At 49.4% G+C, this 14,928-nt stretch overlaps 1 protein-coding gene across 2 annotated transcripts; it reads right to left on the reverse strand.

The window, feature by feature from the left end:
* Positions 1-6,704: 6,704 nt before the first annotated feature.
* Positions 6,705-11,296, reverse strand: Gal3st3 (galactose-3-O-sulfotransferase 3). Of its 2 annotated transcripts, none has more exons than XM_042676644.1 (2): positions 11,172-11,296; positions 6,705-7,872 (listed from the first exon to the last, which is right to left on the reverse strand). In XM_042676644.1, the coding sequence occupies exons 1-2, from the start codon at positions 11,294-11,296 to the stop codon at positions 6,705-6,707; spliced, it is 1,293 nt and encodes a 430-aa protein (XP_042532578.1). The 2 variants fall into 2 exon arrangements, 1 of the variants encoding a protein (XP_042532578.1); XR_006147020.1 differs by lacking the exon at positions 6,705-7,872 and adding an exon at positions 10,553-10,622 and having other exon boundaries at positions 11,172-11,247.
* Positions 11,297-14,928: the final 3,632 nt, after the last annotated feature.

The raw sequence follows: 14,928 nt of genomic DNA on the forward strand, positions 1-14,928 counted from the left end.
AATGTGTATTGTGAAACTACTAGATGAAATATTCTGTAGATGTCTCTGAATTCCACGCTGTCTAGGCATCATTTAATTCTAATGTTTCCTAGTTGATTTTTGTTTGTCTAACGTCTATTGAGAGTGGGGTATTGAAGTCTCCCACTATTACTGTGCTAATGTCTATCAGTGCTTGTAAGTCCAGAAGTATTTGTTTAATGAACTTGAGCGTGCTTCTATTTGGTTAACAACTGTATTTTCCTCTTAATAGATTGTTCCTTTTATTTATTTATTTTTGTGTTGACACTGGGGCCACTGTCCCTGAGCTCTTTTGCTCAAAGCTAGTGCTCTACCACTTGAGCCACGGCTCCACTTCTGGATTTTTGGTGGTTAACTGGAGATGAGAGTCTCACAAACTTTTCTGTCTAGTCTGTTTTTGAGCTGCAATCCTTAGCTTTCAGCCTCCTGAGTTACTAGGATTACAGACTTGAGCCACTGGCGCCTGGTTCCATTTGGTGTTCTGGAGGTGTCCTCTGCCTAATGACTCTCTTGAGATCGGGGAAGTTTACTGTTATTATTTTATTGACTAGATTCTTTAGGTTACATCTTTTTCTTCTACTAGGTTTGAGCTTTTGACAGCACCCAAGATCTTGTAAATTCCATCAAAATAATCAAGCTAAAACAGCAGCAAAAACAAACAGACTTACATAAAACATGACATTTTCTTTTTAAGTGTGTGCTTACATCTCTCTAGTATGCAGGAGGCCATGGAAATCATATGATTTAGGTCTAAGGGAGAAAGCTCTGTCCCATTCAGCAGTCAGCATATGGAGTAGGGGCAAACCAGGGACAGTGAGTGCTTTTATAAAGCTCAAGGTCAAAGTGTTTTTGTTACCCTGGCCACAGGCAACAGAATTCTCTCCTGGCTGAGGAGGATGAAGCCGCAAACAACTGCCATGCCAATTCCTTCATAGTCACAGATGTTTCTTCTGATGCCTCAGCTTCTTGGCTTGGCAGGGAGTTCTAAGACCCCTTCACTCCCAGGCATCCGAAGCAGCTGTCTTTGGTGTATCAGCTGCCTGTCATGGCAATCTGCTTGCCCATACGCATCACTGTTGTACTCCTTCATGGGTGAATATAACACCTGCCATGCCACGGCTTCTGTGGTATGACTTGGTAGGCAGTCCTAAGCCTCTGTTACCCCAGTACTGCTGGGATTCTCTAGCCATCACTACTGGCATCGAAGCTGACAGTGTATCTTCCTGCAGTCTAACCTTCTCGGTGGGACTCTGTCAGCCCCTTCTCCCTCTCCTCAACTTTCTCTTATGACTGACATACTCAGATTGTACAGCCAAGTATCCTATGAGTTGTTCAGCTCTGATTGCTCCTTACTCCCAGGCTGTCTGAGTAACTCAGTCTCCAGCAAGCAATAGCTCAAAGTTGTGACTTACTGTCATGTTCCATGATAGAGTGAGACACAGAATGCCTTGGTGTGTGTGTGTGTGTGTGTGTGTGTGTGTGTGTGTGTGTGTGTGTGTTGGAGCTTAAACTCAGGGCCTCTTGCTTGGCTTTTTCACTTACAGTTGGTGCTCTACTACTTGAACCATGTCTCTGCTTTAAGCTCTTTTTCTCTTAGTAATTAAGAGTTTCCTAGATTTGTCTTGCTTGGGCTGGCTTCAAACCATGATTCTCAAATCTCAGCCTCCTGAATAGCTAGGATTATAGCTACCAGTGCCATGCTCACAGTGCCTTTCTTTACCAATGCCAGCTTCCCATACTAGAGTAGTCAAAGCCTTGTACTGGACTTGAGGATGAAGGATTGTGTGGGTTTTCTGCAGTTAAGAGTTGGCAGTCCTTGGGGCTGGGAAAGTGGCTCAGTGGTAGAGCGCTTGCCTTGCATGCATGAGGCCCTGGGTTCAATTCCTCAGTAAGCAAAAAGAAAAAAGCCAGAAGTGGTGCTGTGGCTCTAGTGGTAGAGCGCCAGCCTTGAGCTGAAGAGCTGAGGGACAGCGCCCAGGCCCAGAGATCAGGCCCCAAAACCGGACCCAAAAAAAAAAAAAAAAAAGAGCTGGCAGTCCCTCAGGAGAACTGTTTTATATTATTATTATTATTGCAGTCTTCAACTCCCTCTTCTCCAGTTGGGGAGCTAGGGTCCAGCTTGGAATTCCTTACTACCACTCCCCCTCCACCCCCTCCTCCTCCTCCTCCTCCTCTTCTTCTTTTTCTTCTTCTTCTCCTTCCTCTCCTCCTTCCTCTCCTTCCTCTCCTCCCTCTCCTCCTCCCCCTCCTCCTCTTCCTCCTCTTCCTCCTCCTCCCCCTCCCCCTCCTTCTTCTTCTTCTTCTTCTTTCTTCTTCTCCTTCCTCTCCTTCCTCTCCTCCCTCTCCTCCCTCTCCTCCTTCTCCTCCTCCTCCTCCTCCTCCTCCTCCTCCTCCTCCTTCTTCATTTTTGCCTGAGACTTGAACTTGAACTATGTATCTGACTTTTGCTCACTGACTACAGGTCTGCCACCTGAGCCATGCTGCCAACCCCTCCTCACTGCTTTTCTTCTGTTGGGTTAGTTTCTCCTGAGTTTTCCATCTCTGCTACCTCCTTTTGTGGTTTCTAGTTGTCTTCTACTCTTTCTTCAGAATTGAGTCCCAGATTCTTATCTTTTGTGGAGTAAAAGTGGTAGACACCATTTTGCCTCTTTTTCTTTTCGTCAGTTTTGGGGCTTGAACTCAGGGCCTAGGTGCTGTCCCTGAGCCTCTTTGTGATCAAGGCTAGTGCTCTACCATTTGAGCCACAGTGCCACTTCCAATTTTTGAGTGGCCACTTGGGGAGAAGAGCATCAGGAAGACTTTTCTTCCTGGGCTGGCTTTGAACTGTGATCCTCAGATCTCAGCCTCCTGAATAGCAAGGATTATAGGCATTAGCCACCACACCTGGCTCATTTTGCCTCTTTTTATGTATAAGGTTATTTGATTGTATTACTCATTACCTATTGCCAGCACTTCTCCCCAGCCCCTCTGTTGTTGGTTCCTTTCCTATTGGCTAATAAACCTAATTCTATTTCCATGTCTTTTTTTTTTTTTTCGGTCGTGGGGCTTGAACTCTGGGCCTGGGCACTGTCCCTCAGCTCTTCAGCTCAAGGCGAGCGCTCTACCACTTGAGCCACAGTGCCACTTCCGGTTTTCTGGTGGTTTATTGGAGATAGTCTCAAGGTCTCTCCTGCCCGGGCTGGCTTTGAACCGCGATCCTCAGATCTCAGCCTCCTGAGTAGCTAGGATTACAGGCGTGAGCCACCAGCGCCCGGCTCCATGTCTTTTTTTTTTTTTGGGTCCGGTCATGGGGCCTGAACTCTGGGCCTGGGCGCTGTCCCTCAGCTCTTCAGCTCAAGGCTAGCGCTCTACAACTTGAGCCATAGCGCCACTTCCGGCTTTTTTTTTTCTTATGTGGTGCTGAGGAATCGAACCCAGGGCCTCATACATGCAAGGCAAGCGCTCTACCACTGAGCCACCTTCCCAGCCCCCATGTCTTTTTTTGGGAGGGGAGGTTCCCAATATGTGATGATGTCTTTCTGAGTCTGGCTTATTTTACTTAACATGATGATCTTCCTGTGTTTTCTTGTTACTGGCTGAATCATACTCTATTGTATATACACACATTTTAGTGATCAGTTCATCCATTGATGGGTTCCTAGGCTGTTTCCATTACTTGGCTCTTGCAAACAGTCCTGCACTGAACAAAGCTATTCAAATAAGAAAGAAAGACGGGATGGAGTGGGGCAGTAGTCTTGTGTTTGGGAGCCCTCTGTCACTAGAACTAGATGAGATAATGCCCAGCTGATGCAACTGCAGAATTACTTGCTTCTTGGTGATGGGGGAAAATCTCTAAATCTTTTCAGGTCCCAAAAATGATCTGTGTGTTGAGGAGAAGAAACTGAACCTGAGACTTTATCCTAATGATTGGGCAACCCACCAAGAAGGGAGCCCTGGGCTCGAGTTCCTGCCTCTTGTGATAGAGGATTCTGGGTCCTGGCCTCTTGTGACCCCAACTAATAGGAGTGTTCTGGTTCTCAGGGACATGTTTTGGCTCTGGGCCTGACTTGGAAGCTGTGTCCCCTTTCTGGAACTCACTCTTCCCATTTGTAATAGAGCACAGCCTGAGTCCTGTCCCCCTTATTGCTTGGGTATTGTGAAATCTCATGAGATTGGGTGGGGATGGGAACAGTCCTGGCCTGTCCTTTGCCCACTGTCCAGTAGCCCTGGGTGGGAGGGATTGGACTCCTTGGGGCTTTCAGATTCTTCCCACTCACCAGGTCAGAAGAGCCAATACTGAGTGTGTAAGGGAGAGGAAGGGAGTGAAATTCTCCCCTCTCCTCATCCTATCTTCTTCTAAGATAAGGGTAGGTAGCTCCCTTCCTTAGGCCCCCTGCCCCGCAGTCCCTCTCCACTTCTCTGGCATATTCTGGGAAGCTGCCCAGTTGTATTGGCAGAGCATCAGCTTCTCTCACTGTGCCCTGCTTACTGCAGGCTCCCAAGGCGCTTGGGCTCTTTGCCCTAACCTCCCTCTCATTAAGGCCATTCTCAGGAGGGCTGTACAAGGCTGCTCTTTAATAACAAGGCCGCAGGGACTGCTGGCTGTGTGTGTGAGGGGGCCTCCCAGTGTGTTTCCAATGGTAGATACTGCAGTGGGAACTGAAAAATTGGTATCTGAGAGCTCCATTTTTTACCGTAGCTCAGCTTTGCCTGGGGGGTGAAGGGAGGGGGTGAGGGCAAGCTTGGAGCTTGGGCCCTTCGCTTTTTCTACTTCTGTTTCCTTTTCTGTGTGGGAGCACAGGGATAACACCTAATTTACAGGCTGTTGTAAGACTCAACTATGTTAAAATACAGGAAGCAGAGAGAAAAGCATCTAGTATATAATAAGTGCTCAATAAAGGTTAGCTGGTATCATGGTTCTTGTCAACACGCCTTCTTCAAGTAGCATTTGTAGCTGATTAAAGATGTTCCTTCGGCCTAGCCCAGAGACTCCCCATAGCTACATCAGAGGTAGAATTGTAGGTCTCAATGTTTCAGAGTCCTCTTGTCACCTTTTGCCTCCATGTCATTAAGCAATGCTTGCTATGCTGCCATAAGGGCTTCATCAGAAGCTAACCTAGTACTTGCACCATGCTCTCAGCCTTCAAAATCCTGAACCCAAATAAACTTAAATAAATCACCCAGGCCCAGGTATTTTGTGATAACAGAAAACAGGGGGAGCTAGAGAACATCCTATGATCGTCAACCAACCATTGCAATTTTCAATGCCCAAACAGGTCAACCATTGTCTCCGTGAAAAATGAGATAGGAGCTGATAGCAGTGTCTCATACTTCACTTTACATTCTTCCAGAAGGTCTGGGAGTCATCCTAGCCTGTGGCATGTGACCTTTATTTGAATGGCAGTAGATACAGCACTAACAAACACAGACTCTGAAAACATATTGTCCAGGTTCCAGCTGTAGCAGCTACTTTCTGGCTGTGTGACTCTGGCACCATATGACCTAAGCTGCCGTTTCCTCACTTGGGGAAGGTTGCCTGTGTTAATATATGCAAAGCCCTTAAAGTGGTTGGCACACAGTAGAACATGCTGGCTCTTCATATATTTTTTTTTTTTAATACTTGTTCAGCTCTATTAGGTAACAGAAGTCCCAATTCTCTGCTAGTCTGGAGGGAAGCTTCATTCCACAATGCAGTCTCTTTGCTGTGCTAAAGGAAAACTGCAGAAGGACTGATCTTCAGCTCAAAGTTGTCATGTCTAGTTGGCAAGCAGTGAAATCAAGGACTAACACAGAGAGGTAAAACTGGAGTTAAACACGTGCTTACATGACAACTAGCCTCTCAAGGCTGCCATTTGTGCTCTAACCTCTGCACTCCTACCTCCTTGGTGCCATATTTTTCCTCAGTCAATGTCCCTTAGGAGCTCTGAGAGGAAAAAGACCCTATCTGTCTTGTTCACTGGCATTCCCAAGTTACAAAGATGAAGCTCAGAAAATACTGGGTTGAAGGAAAAGGAGTGATTTGTAAAAAAATGAGTGGGGCTGAGGTAGCCATGATCTGTGTTGCTGAACCCAGACTTCTGGAGATGTTTGTGTGTTCTGAGGAGGGCAGCTGGGAAGTGAGTCTCATGGCTATAGCTAGCCTTTGCCTCATTCTCAAACACAGGGACTCTGAAGACTTTAATGACTGACATGACACATCTTAAAACTGTTTTATTTAAAAAAGGAAAATCAAACGAAGGCCCAACCCAAGAACTCTTGGTTCTGGGAGTCTGGGAGCAGCTTAGATCTGTGGGGAAGGTAGACCTGGAAGACAGTACTGGGGTCCCTGTGGCCCTGGGAAGAGCAGGGGCACACTGACACGGATAGGAAGCACAGCCCTTCATCCATGTCACAGGTTGGGGGGCTCAATCCCCAGAAAAAGTAAGGGTGGGCAGCTCTAGATGCCCCTGGGACCTCTTGTTATAACCACCAACCAGTTGAGAAAAAGGAGAGGATGGGTCCACGGCTCGATCGGGCCTATCAGCGCCATTCCCAAAGACGGGGTTCAGCTTAGGCCAGGAGACAGGCTCAGATGGGGAGAGGCATCCCCAAATTTGGCATGGGACTCTATGCCACGGGGAAGACAGGGCCCAAATGGGGCAGAACCTGGAGACAGCCTCCTCCTGGGAGGGCCGGGTAGGACCAGGGCTCCGGGAGGCAGGTGGAGCTCAGGGACCCTGGGGGCTCCGGGGCAGTACTCTAATAGGCCGTGGTGGGGGGTTGTCCAGGACAGGTTCGGGCCGGGCCCGTGCACCACCTCGGCGCTTCTGCTTGCGCAGCAGGTAGTTTGAGTATTGCACCTCGGGCATGGCCAGTTTGAGGCAGGCCTCGGTGGCTGGGCCGGCACCGCCACCAGGCAAGTCGTAACCCATGATGTCCACTTTGCGGCTGGGCTGCCACGGCTGCAGCTGCTTGGTGCGGATCTGCGCGGCCGGCCTCAGCACCGGCTCGTCACCGAAGCAGTGGCGCAGTAAGCGCTGCCGGGCCTCGCGCAGCTCGCGCACTTCGCGCTCCACGCATGCGCGGCCAGCTCTCGCCACGCGGCGCCAAAAGGTGGCGTTGAAATGGTCGTAGAGGCCGGCGTCGAGCGCGTTCCAGGCGCGCGCGGCCCGCGCTAGCGCCGCGGGGATGGCGGCCAGGCGCGAGGTGGCCGCGCGTGCGTTGAGCTTGGCGTAGAGCACGTCATCCAGGTCCCAGGCCAGCAGGCGCCGCAGCAGCACGAGCGACTCGTCGAAGTACTCGGCGATCATGACCAGTGAGAAGACCTCCTCGACCTGGCGGATGAGGCGGGCCAGGTAGGCGGCGTCGTGCGCACCGCGATCGTTGTCGCCGCCCAGGTCGTAGGCCAGCGTGTTGTGCGCGAACATGGCAAAGTGCTCGCCCGCGCGGTAGTAGGCCTCGGGCGCGCGCAGGAAGGCCTCGAGGGACGCGTTGGGAACGCGCCGGAAGGCGGGGCAATACTGGTTGTAATAGCTGAAGAGAGATTCGAACATGGCGGCCGGCTCGCGCAGGATAGTGACGTAGATGGTGTCCGGCGGCATAAGGCGCTGCAGCTCGGCGCGGTCGAAGCGCAGGTGGCTGGCCAGCATGTGTGGAGGCCGCGTGGCTGGGTGCACGAAGTGCGCCGAGAAGTTCCGAGGATAGCAGAACTGGTGCTCGCAGCTCGGGTGCGGCAGGGCTACGGTGAGATTGTGGCGTTCGGCGAAACGGAACAGGATGTTCTGTACCGTGGTGCCCGCCGTCTTGTGCGTCTTTAGGAAGGCCACCGTCAAGTGCTTGGGGCGTGGTGGCGACTCCCGCTGAGGAGGGCAGCTCACGGGGAACAGCTTGGGGTACCTGCAAGACCCACAGGGTGTGTGAGAAAGGTGCAGCATGACCCTGTCCCATCCCCAACGATGGTAGATGTTGGCATAAGGGTTTTTTACCCCTGGAACAATAGAGGCAGGTGGTTGGTAGCCTCCAAAATGAGCCTTGCCAATCCCGCTGTCCTGTTTGATTGCACACGGATGGACTTATTGATGTGCCTAAACTACAGAATAGGGCAGAAATGATGGAATGTAATCTCAGATTATAACAGATACATTGCCTCCATCGTACTGTTTTTCTCTCTTTTACTCTCTCCAGGATATCATCTTGGGGGAAGTAAGCTGCCATAGTGATGGGCAGACATATAGAAAAAAAAAAAAATCACGTAGCAACAGCCATTAGCCTGCTTGAAGAACTGAAGCCTATTGAACCACTTGTGTGAGCCTACAGGGTATCCCTTCTAATCAAGCCCTTGACAGACATCTCGACTGCACACTCATGAAAGACCTTGAATCCCAAGTATACACGTATGTATGGCTTCAGGGAGACTGAAAGTTTAGGAAAAACTGCAAATGCTCAGGATGTATAGAGTTCAGTACTCCAAAATTACTCAAATATACCTACACTATAGGTACAGTAGTTCTGAGCACCTATAACTTGAAAGTGCATGTAATTAACTACATTACTGCCGCAATAGCACTATTGTGCACATTAATACTGTGCACCCAAACTAGATAATATTTCATGTTCTTTATCTTGAATACTGAAGAGGCTTATATTTCCATTTCCCCCACTCAACTTCCACTAAAGACAAATCTAAATTCTTAATTTATTACTTAAGTATATAATGAGCCCTTTTTGGCTGAAGATTTTCATAACTTTTTCCTGGCTTTTTGGACATCATTTACTCTCTGGGAAGTAGATTTTCATGAAATTAAGGACAGAGACACAAATCCTCAGCAGAGTACATATTGATTTGAACACAATGATGACACAAGACTGAGAACTTCTCTACAACAACTGAATTAGGTAATAGGCAAGTAGAAATTAAGAATTGAAAAGTCAAGCTGGGCATCAGTGGCTCATACCTGTCATCCTAGCTACCCAGGAGACTGAGATCTGAGAATCATGGTTCAGAGCCAGCCTAGGCAGGAATGTCCATGAGACTCTTATCTCCAATTAACCACCAGAAAACTAGAAGTGGCACTGTGGCTCAAATGGTAGAGCACTGTCCTTGAGCTGAAGAGCTGAGTGACAGCCCCAGGCCCAGAGTTCAAGCCCCATGATGGACACACACACACACACACACAAAAGAAATAATTAAAAAGTCAAATTCTTTTGTTTCTAATTTTTTTTTACCACATTGGTAAAAACCATGTGTAATAAATTCACAAATAAGGTAGGTTTACTATACTCTGTAAGCTACACCTAGATTTCTGATCCATGAACACTATGAGAGAATAAATGTTTGTTTTCTGTGGTAAAATAATGTTTGAGAGGAGTCAACAATGCTTGATAAGAAATGTACTCATTACTTTGTTCATGTGATTATAACTCCTCTGTGCAATATTTTCACAATAAAAAGCTTATTTAAAAAAATAATGTTTGGGACTGGATCTTACTATGTAGTCCTGGCTGTTTTGGAACTTGAGATCTTCCTGCGTCAGCCTCCAGGTGCTGGAATTACAAGCTGGCACCACCATGCCTGACATCAATTGTTCAGTTGTTTTTTTTGGGTCCGGTCCTGGGGCCTGAACTCTGGGCCTGGGCGCCGTCCCTCAGCTCTTCAGCTCAAGGCTAGCGCTCTACCACTTGAGCCACAGCGCCACTTCTGGCTTTTTTCTTTTTGCTTATGTGGTGCTGAGGAATCGAACCCAGGGCCTCATGCATGCAAGGCAAGCACTCTACCACTGAGCCACCTTCCCAGCCCCATCGATTGCTCAGTTTTAAGGTAACTTGCTTATTCAGAAATAGTATAAGGAAGCCGGGCGCTGGTGGCTCACGCCTGTAATCCTAGCTACTCAGGAGGCTGAGATCTGAGGATCACGGTTCAAAGCCAGCCCGGGCAGGAAAGACCGTGAGACTCCTATCTCCAATAAACCACCAGAAAACCGGAAGTGGCGCTGTAGCTCAAGTGGTAGAGCGCTCGCCTTGAGCTGAAGAGCTGAGGGACAGCGCCCAGGCCCAGAGTTCAAGCCCCACGACCGACAAAAAAAAAAAAAAAAAAAAGAAATAGTATAAGGAATTCCTTGAGAAATCCTACTTTGTCGCTAGAAAAGCTTAGGACCAACAGGAAATCTTAGTCACCAAATCCTTTTGCTCCCTGTCTTCTTTCTCATTTTTACTTTCATTTTACTGTTTAACTGATTTCTTACTTTTTGAGTAGGTGGTACAGGACTTTGCAGCAACCCATTTGTTAAATGTTTCTGTTAATGGCTCTGAAGTCCATCCATCCATCTGTTTGTCCATTCAACAAAAAGTTTTTGAGCATTTATTGTGTGTCAAGTAATGTTCTAAGAGCAAGAAGTATACAGTATACAAAATGAATAATGGTCTTAGCTCTCATGGAGATTTTATTTCTGTACTTTGTTCCTAAATCAAAAGTGTTTTGGATTACTGGTTCTAGAAGGTCCTTTGAAGACTTTGATTCACTCTTCTGATTCTTCTCTACCATTCTGAGCATCTGGCTATGAGGGCATCTCTAGGCAGCTTTGTGAACACCATTATGGCTGGCTTCGGCTCAAGGTAATGTCTGCAGATACCATCTCCTCCATTCACACCTTTGTCAATGGTAGATCATGGAAAAAAATAGAAAAGTTGAGGCCTTGACAGGTGCAGTGATCTTCTAGGGTTATACAGTGACACGGGCAGGAGTCAGGTTCCCATCAGTCATCACATGGTACCCACCCATTTGAAGGTGACTAGGCCATCACGCCTATCATCACTAACATTTTAGAGATGAAGACATGGGCTAAGAAAAGTAAAGTGTGTGCTCCACACAGCAAAGGTAATGAGAAGTTGTCTACAGCCCACTAAGGAGGCACTTGGCTATGATGTTGTAGGAATGACTTGGACTGGATGTGATTTGCAGCTAACTAGTTTTATGTAACTAGTTTTACTCAATCCAATCAGTAGAGAGCAGTCTCTCAATCTGTGGCTTGAGAGGATGTGTATGGAAAGCACTGTGAGAGTGCAGTGCCCAGAGGACTGTTCTGGCAGATGGAAGACTAGGAAAGGGAGCTGCCATTCCTGTTGCTAACCTAGACCACAGCACAGGAATGTCCCTCCTTAGGGGACCTTGCTCTCCCACGGAGACTCTGCCCACTTACCAGCTGAGTTGAGCCCCCTGGTGGATGAGGAGGCTCACCGTGCTGCACCCCAGAACCAGCAGTAAGATTTTCCGGCGGCTTATCATCTTGGAGGCCTGTTGTAGGCGCTGAAGGATGGGTGGCATGGTGGAGTACCTATCCCTGGACCAGCCAGGACCTCACTATCCAGGACTTACTTCAGCAGCACTCATGGGGGCTCCTGGGCTTCTGGTAACGGCCAGTGTTCCTGAGAAGCCTGGTGAGAAAGGAGGCAGACAGGTTTTCAGTGTGAGGACAGCTACAGAGAAGATCTTCAATGAGCCAGGTGAACAGAGAGGCTTGGACAGATCAGATTCCTACCTCCTGTTACTAAAACCCTATCTCCTCACTGTTCCACATAACCTAGACTTGGGTGGAATTACAGGGTGTGGTTTATGGTCAGCCCTTCAGACTACACACACTTTATCTTTTGAAGTGTCTGTGCCTTGGGCTGGGAAGGTAGCTCAGTGGTAGAGCGCTTGCCTTGCATGAATGAGGCCCTGGGTTCGATTCCTCAGCACCACATAAGCAGAAATAAAAAGCTGGAAGTGGCGCTGTGGCTCAAGTGGTAGAGCTCTAGCCCTGAGCTGAAGAGTTGAGGGACAGTGCCCAGGACCAGAGTTCAGGCCCCACGACTGGACTCCCTGCCCCCCCCCCCAAAAAAAAGAAGAAGTGTCTGTGCTTCCTAGTCTAACTTGAGCTTTGTCTCATGGCCATTTGGATCTGTCTCTGTAGTAAGTGGTCTCAGCACCAGTATGTGACTCAGGCCACAGAAGTCTCAGCTCAGTGTCTCACCTCCTCCAGGACTCACCTGATCTCTTCGGCTAAGAGATGGTACTTGTTCCCCAGAGCCTGAGCTCCACTGCTCTCAGATCAATACTACATACTTACTATGTCATTAAACACAAACTACTCCCATTAAATCCTCAGTACCACTCTAATATAGGTATTATTCACACTTTGAAGATGATGAAAATGAGTGAATTGTTCGTTGTGGCACAGTGGTAACAGCAGAACCAGGACTCAGACCTCTTCTTTCCGTCTCCCAAATTCATATGCTTAGACATCCTGTAAGCATCCTGTGTGCTGTGTCCACAGAGAACTAAGTATTAGTTCTAGCAATCCTGCATGCCCCTGAGGTCTCCTAGCTGGAATCCTGAGGGCCCAGGACTGATAAATCCGGGAGAGAAGAGAAGTGCTGAAATCCTGGACCTCTGTCCAGATTCTATCCCCAGACACCTGATACCCATGCTGCCCCATGAGCTGACTTCAGTACAGGCGCCTAGCCAGGATGAAGGGAGGGCAGCCTGGGAGATACAAAGCAGGAGGTGGGTAGTCCAGAGGTGACTCCTGCTTATCGCCCTGCTGAGAATGTCCTACAGAAGGCCAGCCTCTATCCTAGGTGAGTGGCGGCGGGAGTAGGAAGTTGGAAAAGGGCCAGGTTTCTGGCCAGTCTCTTCCCTGAAAGAATGCCCTGGCTCAAGAACAGCCCAGGCCTTGCCAGTCCAGGTGGAAAGTCAGCTTCAGCAGCCCCGCCTGCCCCTATGTTAGGATGGGTCTCACCCCAGTGGCATGTCTAGATTCAGATCCAGCTTCAGCTCACACACACTCCTCTCCAAATGAGAATAGAGCTTAGAGCCTTTTGGGTATGAGCATGTGTGTGGAACTAGGACACCTGGTCCCAGGAGTGGTGAAATAATGTGAAAACCCTTTTAACCATCATCTTACCTCTGGAGCCCTGTGTGTTCCATTCCTCTTATTCCCTCCTGCCTTTCATCCATCCTGGATTATATTTAAACGTGTTTAGCAGGACCAGTGTCCTTTGTCTCCAGGCCCCATCACCTGGTTTCTTCCACTACAGACTGACTAATCCTCCTGACTTACATCCTCCCCGAGTTTTCAAGGATTGCTGGGGTAGAACAGAGCTAGTTCATTTTCAGTGGGGAATTCAAGATCTTGACCCTCTAGAGATTCATGCCTTCTTTTTGTCACCCATCCTGATGGCAAGATGGTTTCCCAAGGAGTTAGTGGGAAGCCAGTCTATATCCAGCTTTGCTGAACTTGCTGATAATACCCTGTTTCACCTTTGCCAGCCAAGGTGGTCAAGTCTATGAGGGGAGCCACATCCTTTTCCATATCTACTAGATAAGGGTAGAGGAAGTGTGTCGTGTCCCTTTATTCCATTCCAGATGTTCCTTACTATCTAATGTCCTAGCTCTGGGGAGCCAGTTGGACTAGTCTGACAACTGCTTGGGCACTGTGGAAATCATGGACACCAGCCTCCAGAGATGGGTACCAGAGACGCTGGACGCTGACAATGACAGGCTGCTCATGTTCTCCACATACAGTCTGCTTCACTCCTGTGCAGCCTCCACAGTCCTAGAGTTCTTCCTGGGACACTGAGGATCATTCTGTCTTGGGTCTGGGCCCTCTGGCTGTGACTTGCCCACCCACTCCCACTCTGTGTTGCGGTTAATGCTGCTCTTTCAGAGCACACAGTGCATTTTTCTCCATGGAAGACCTTCAGGTATTTTGAAAGCCAGAACCCTGCCTCCTCTGGGTGGGCACTGGGCCAGGCCATTCCAGGTCAGGAGAGAAGGTGGCCCTGGGACAGTAGAGGAGGCTTGCCTTCCCTGGGCCAGGCCAAGGCTAGATGTCTCTTTTGGGCTCAGGGCAGCAGGAGCCAGAAGGGACTGAGGTTCCCTCTGGCCTTAAAGCTGATGTAGGTGGGTGGTGCTGCTGCACCAGGCTTTCGAACAATGGCCCTGGTGGGTGTCCACAAAGGTTTCAGACTACTCCCCAATTTCCCCAGTGTGGTCTTCAGAGAGAGTGCAAGTGAGCTAAAGAAAGAGAGGGGGGGGTCCCCTCACCATCCCGGATAGGTCAGGGTGCCAGCCTCATCAGAATACCAGTGCTAATTTTAGTCAGAACAATCTACCTCAGGCTGTTGCCCAGTTTTGCAAATTGCTTTCTTTTCTCCTGGGAACCAATGAAGACATGGTAGAGCCAGCCAGAGCTTTGGAAACTGTGCTGAACACACACCCATTCCCCAAAGATCCCCTTCTTCTCTGTCCCATTCGGGCTCTAGAGCTGTGACTGATGCACTTAAAAGGGGTGCCTGGGTCAGGACCACCCCGACCTGACCTCGCAATGACTTGAAGACTCCATCCTGACTTGGCACTGCCCAGCCAGGAGTAAAAGTGACCTAAAGCCCCCAGAGAAGAAAGGACAAGAGCCCAGGGGTGGGTGGTTAGCAAATTAATGGCCCCAGAGATGGAGTATCTTTCCACCACCCTTCCCCCACCCCCAGTCTGCACCGGGTCCCCCAGCCTCTTCTCCCTGTCCTCCATCCCCTCCTCCCAATTTCCTTCATCCTTCTCCCCTCATCAGTACCCCCCCCCCCCAGCCCCCATTGCATTTCCCTGCAATTTCTCCCAGGGATCTGGGTCACTGGGAACTGGTCACCATATAGAATAGGCCAGGTTGGCCCTCTTCGCAGGCCTTGCACTTGCTCCCTGGGGGTAGAGGGCCGCCTCCCCGTGCCCGGGCATCTAGGCCCCCAGGACGCTCTCCGCTGCCCTCCTCCCCATCTCCCGTCCTGGTGCGGTCCACCCGGCCGCTGCAGTACTCACGCTGCCTGCGAGCGAGTGCCTGCGACCCCGGATGGGGGGTGTGTGCTCTTCTCTTCCTCTGGCCCTTGTTCTTAAGTCCGCCCTGGAGCAGCGGGGGGCCCTGAGCA

This window comes from Dipodomys spectabilis, unplaced genomic scaffold, assembly GCF_019054845.1.
Source record: "Dipodomys spectabilis isolate Male_0828 unplaced genomic scaffold, ASM1905484v1 ptg000030l, whole genome shotgun sequence".
Taxonomy (NCBI): domain Eukaryota; kingdom Metazoa; phylum Chordata; class Mammalia; order Rodentia; family Heteromyidae; genus Dipodomys; species Dipodomys spectabilis.

Bases quoted from the DNA above. Each gene is read 5' to 3' on its own strand.
- Gal3st3 (XM_042676644.1), bottom strand. From the start codon at position 11,296: ATGCCACCCATCCTTCAGCGCCTACAACAGGCCTCCAAGATGATAAGC. The intron at 7,873-11,171 runs GTAAGTGGGCAG...TGGGTCTTGCAG, and splicing joins CAGGGGGCTCAACTCAGCTG to GTACCCCAAGCTGTTCCCCG.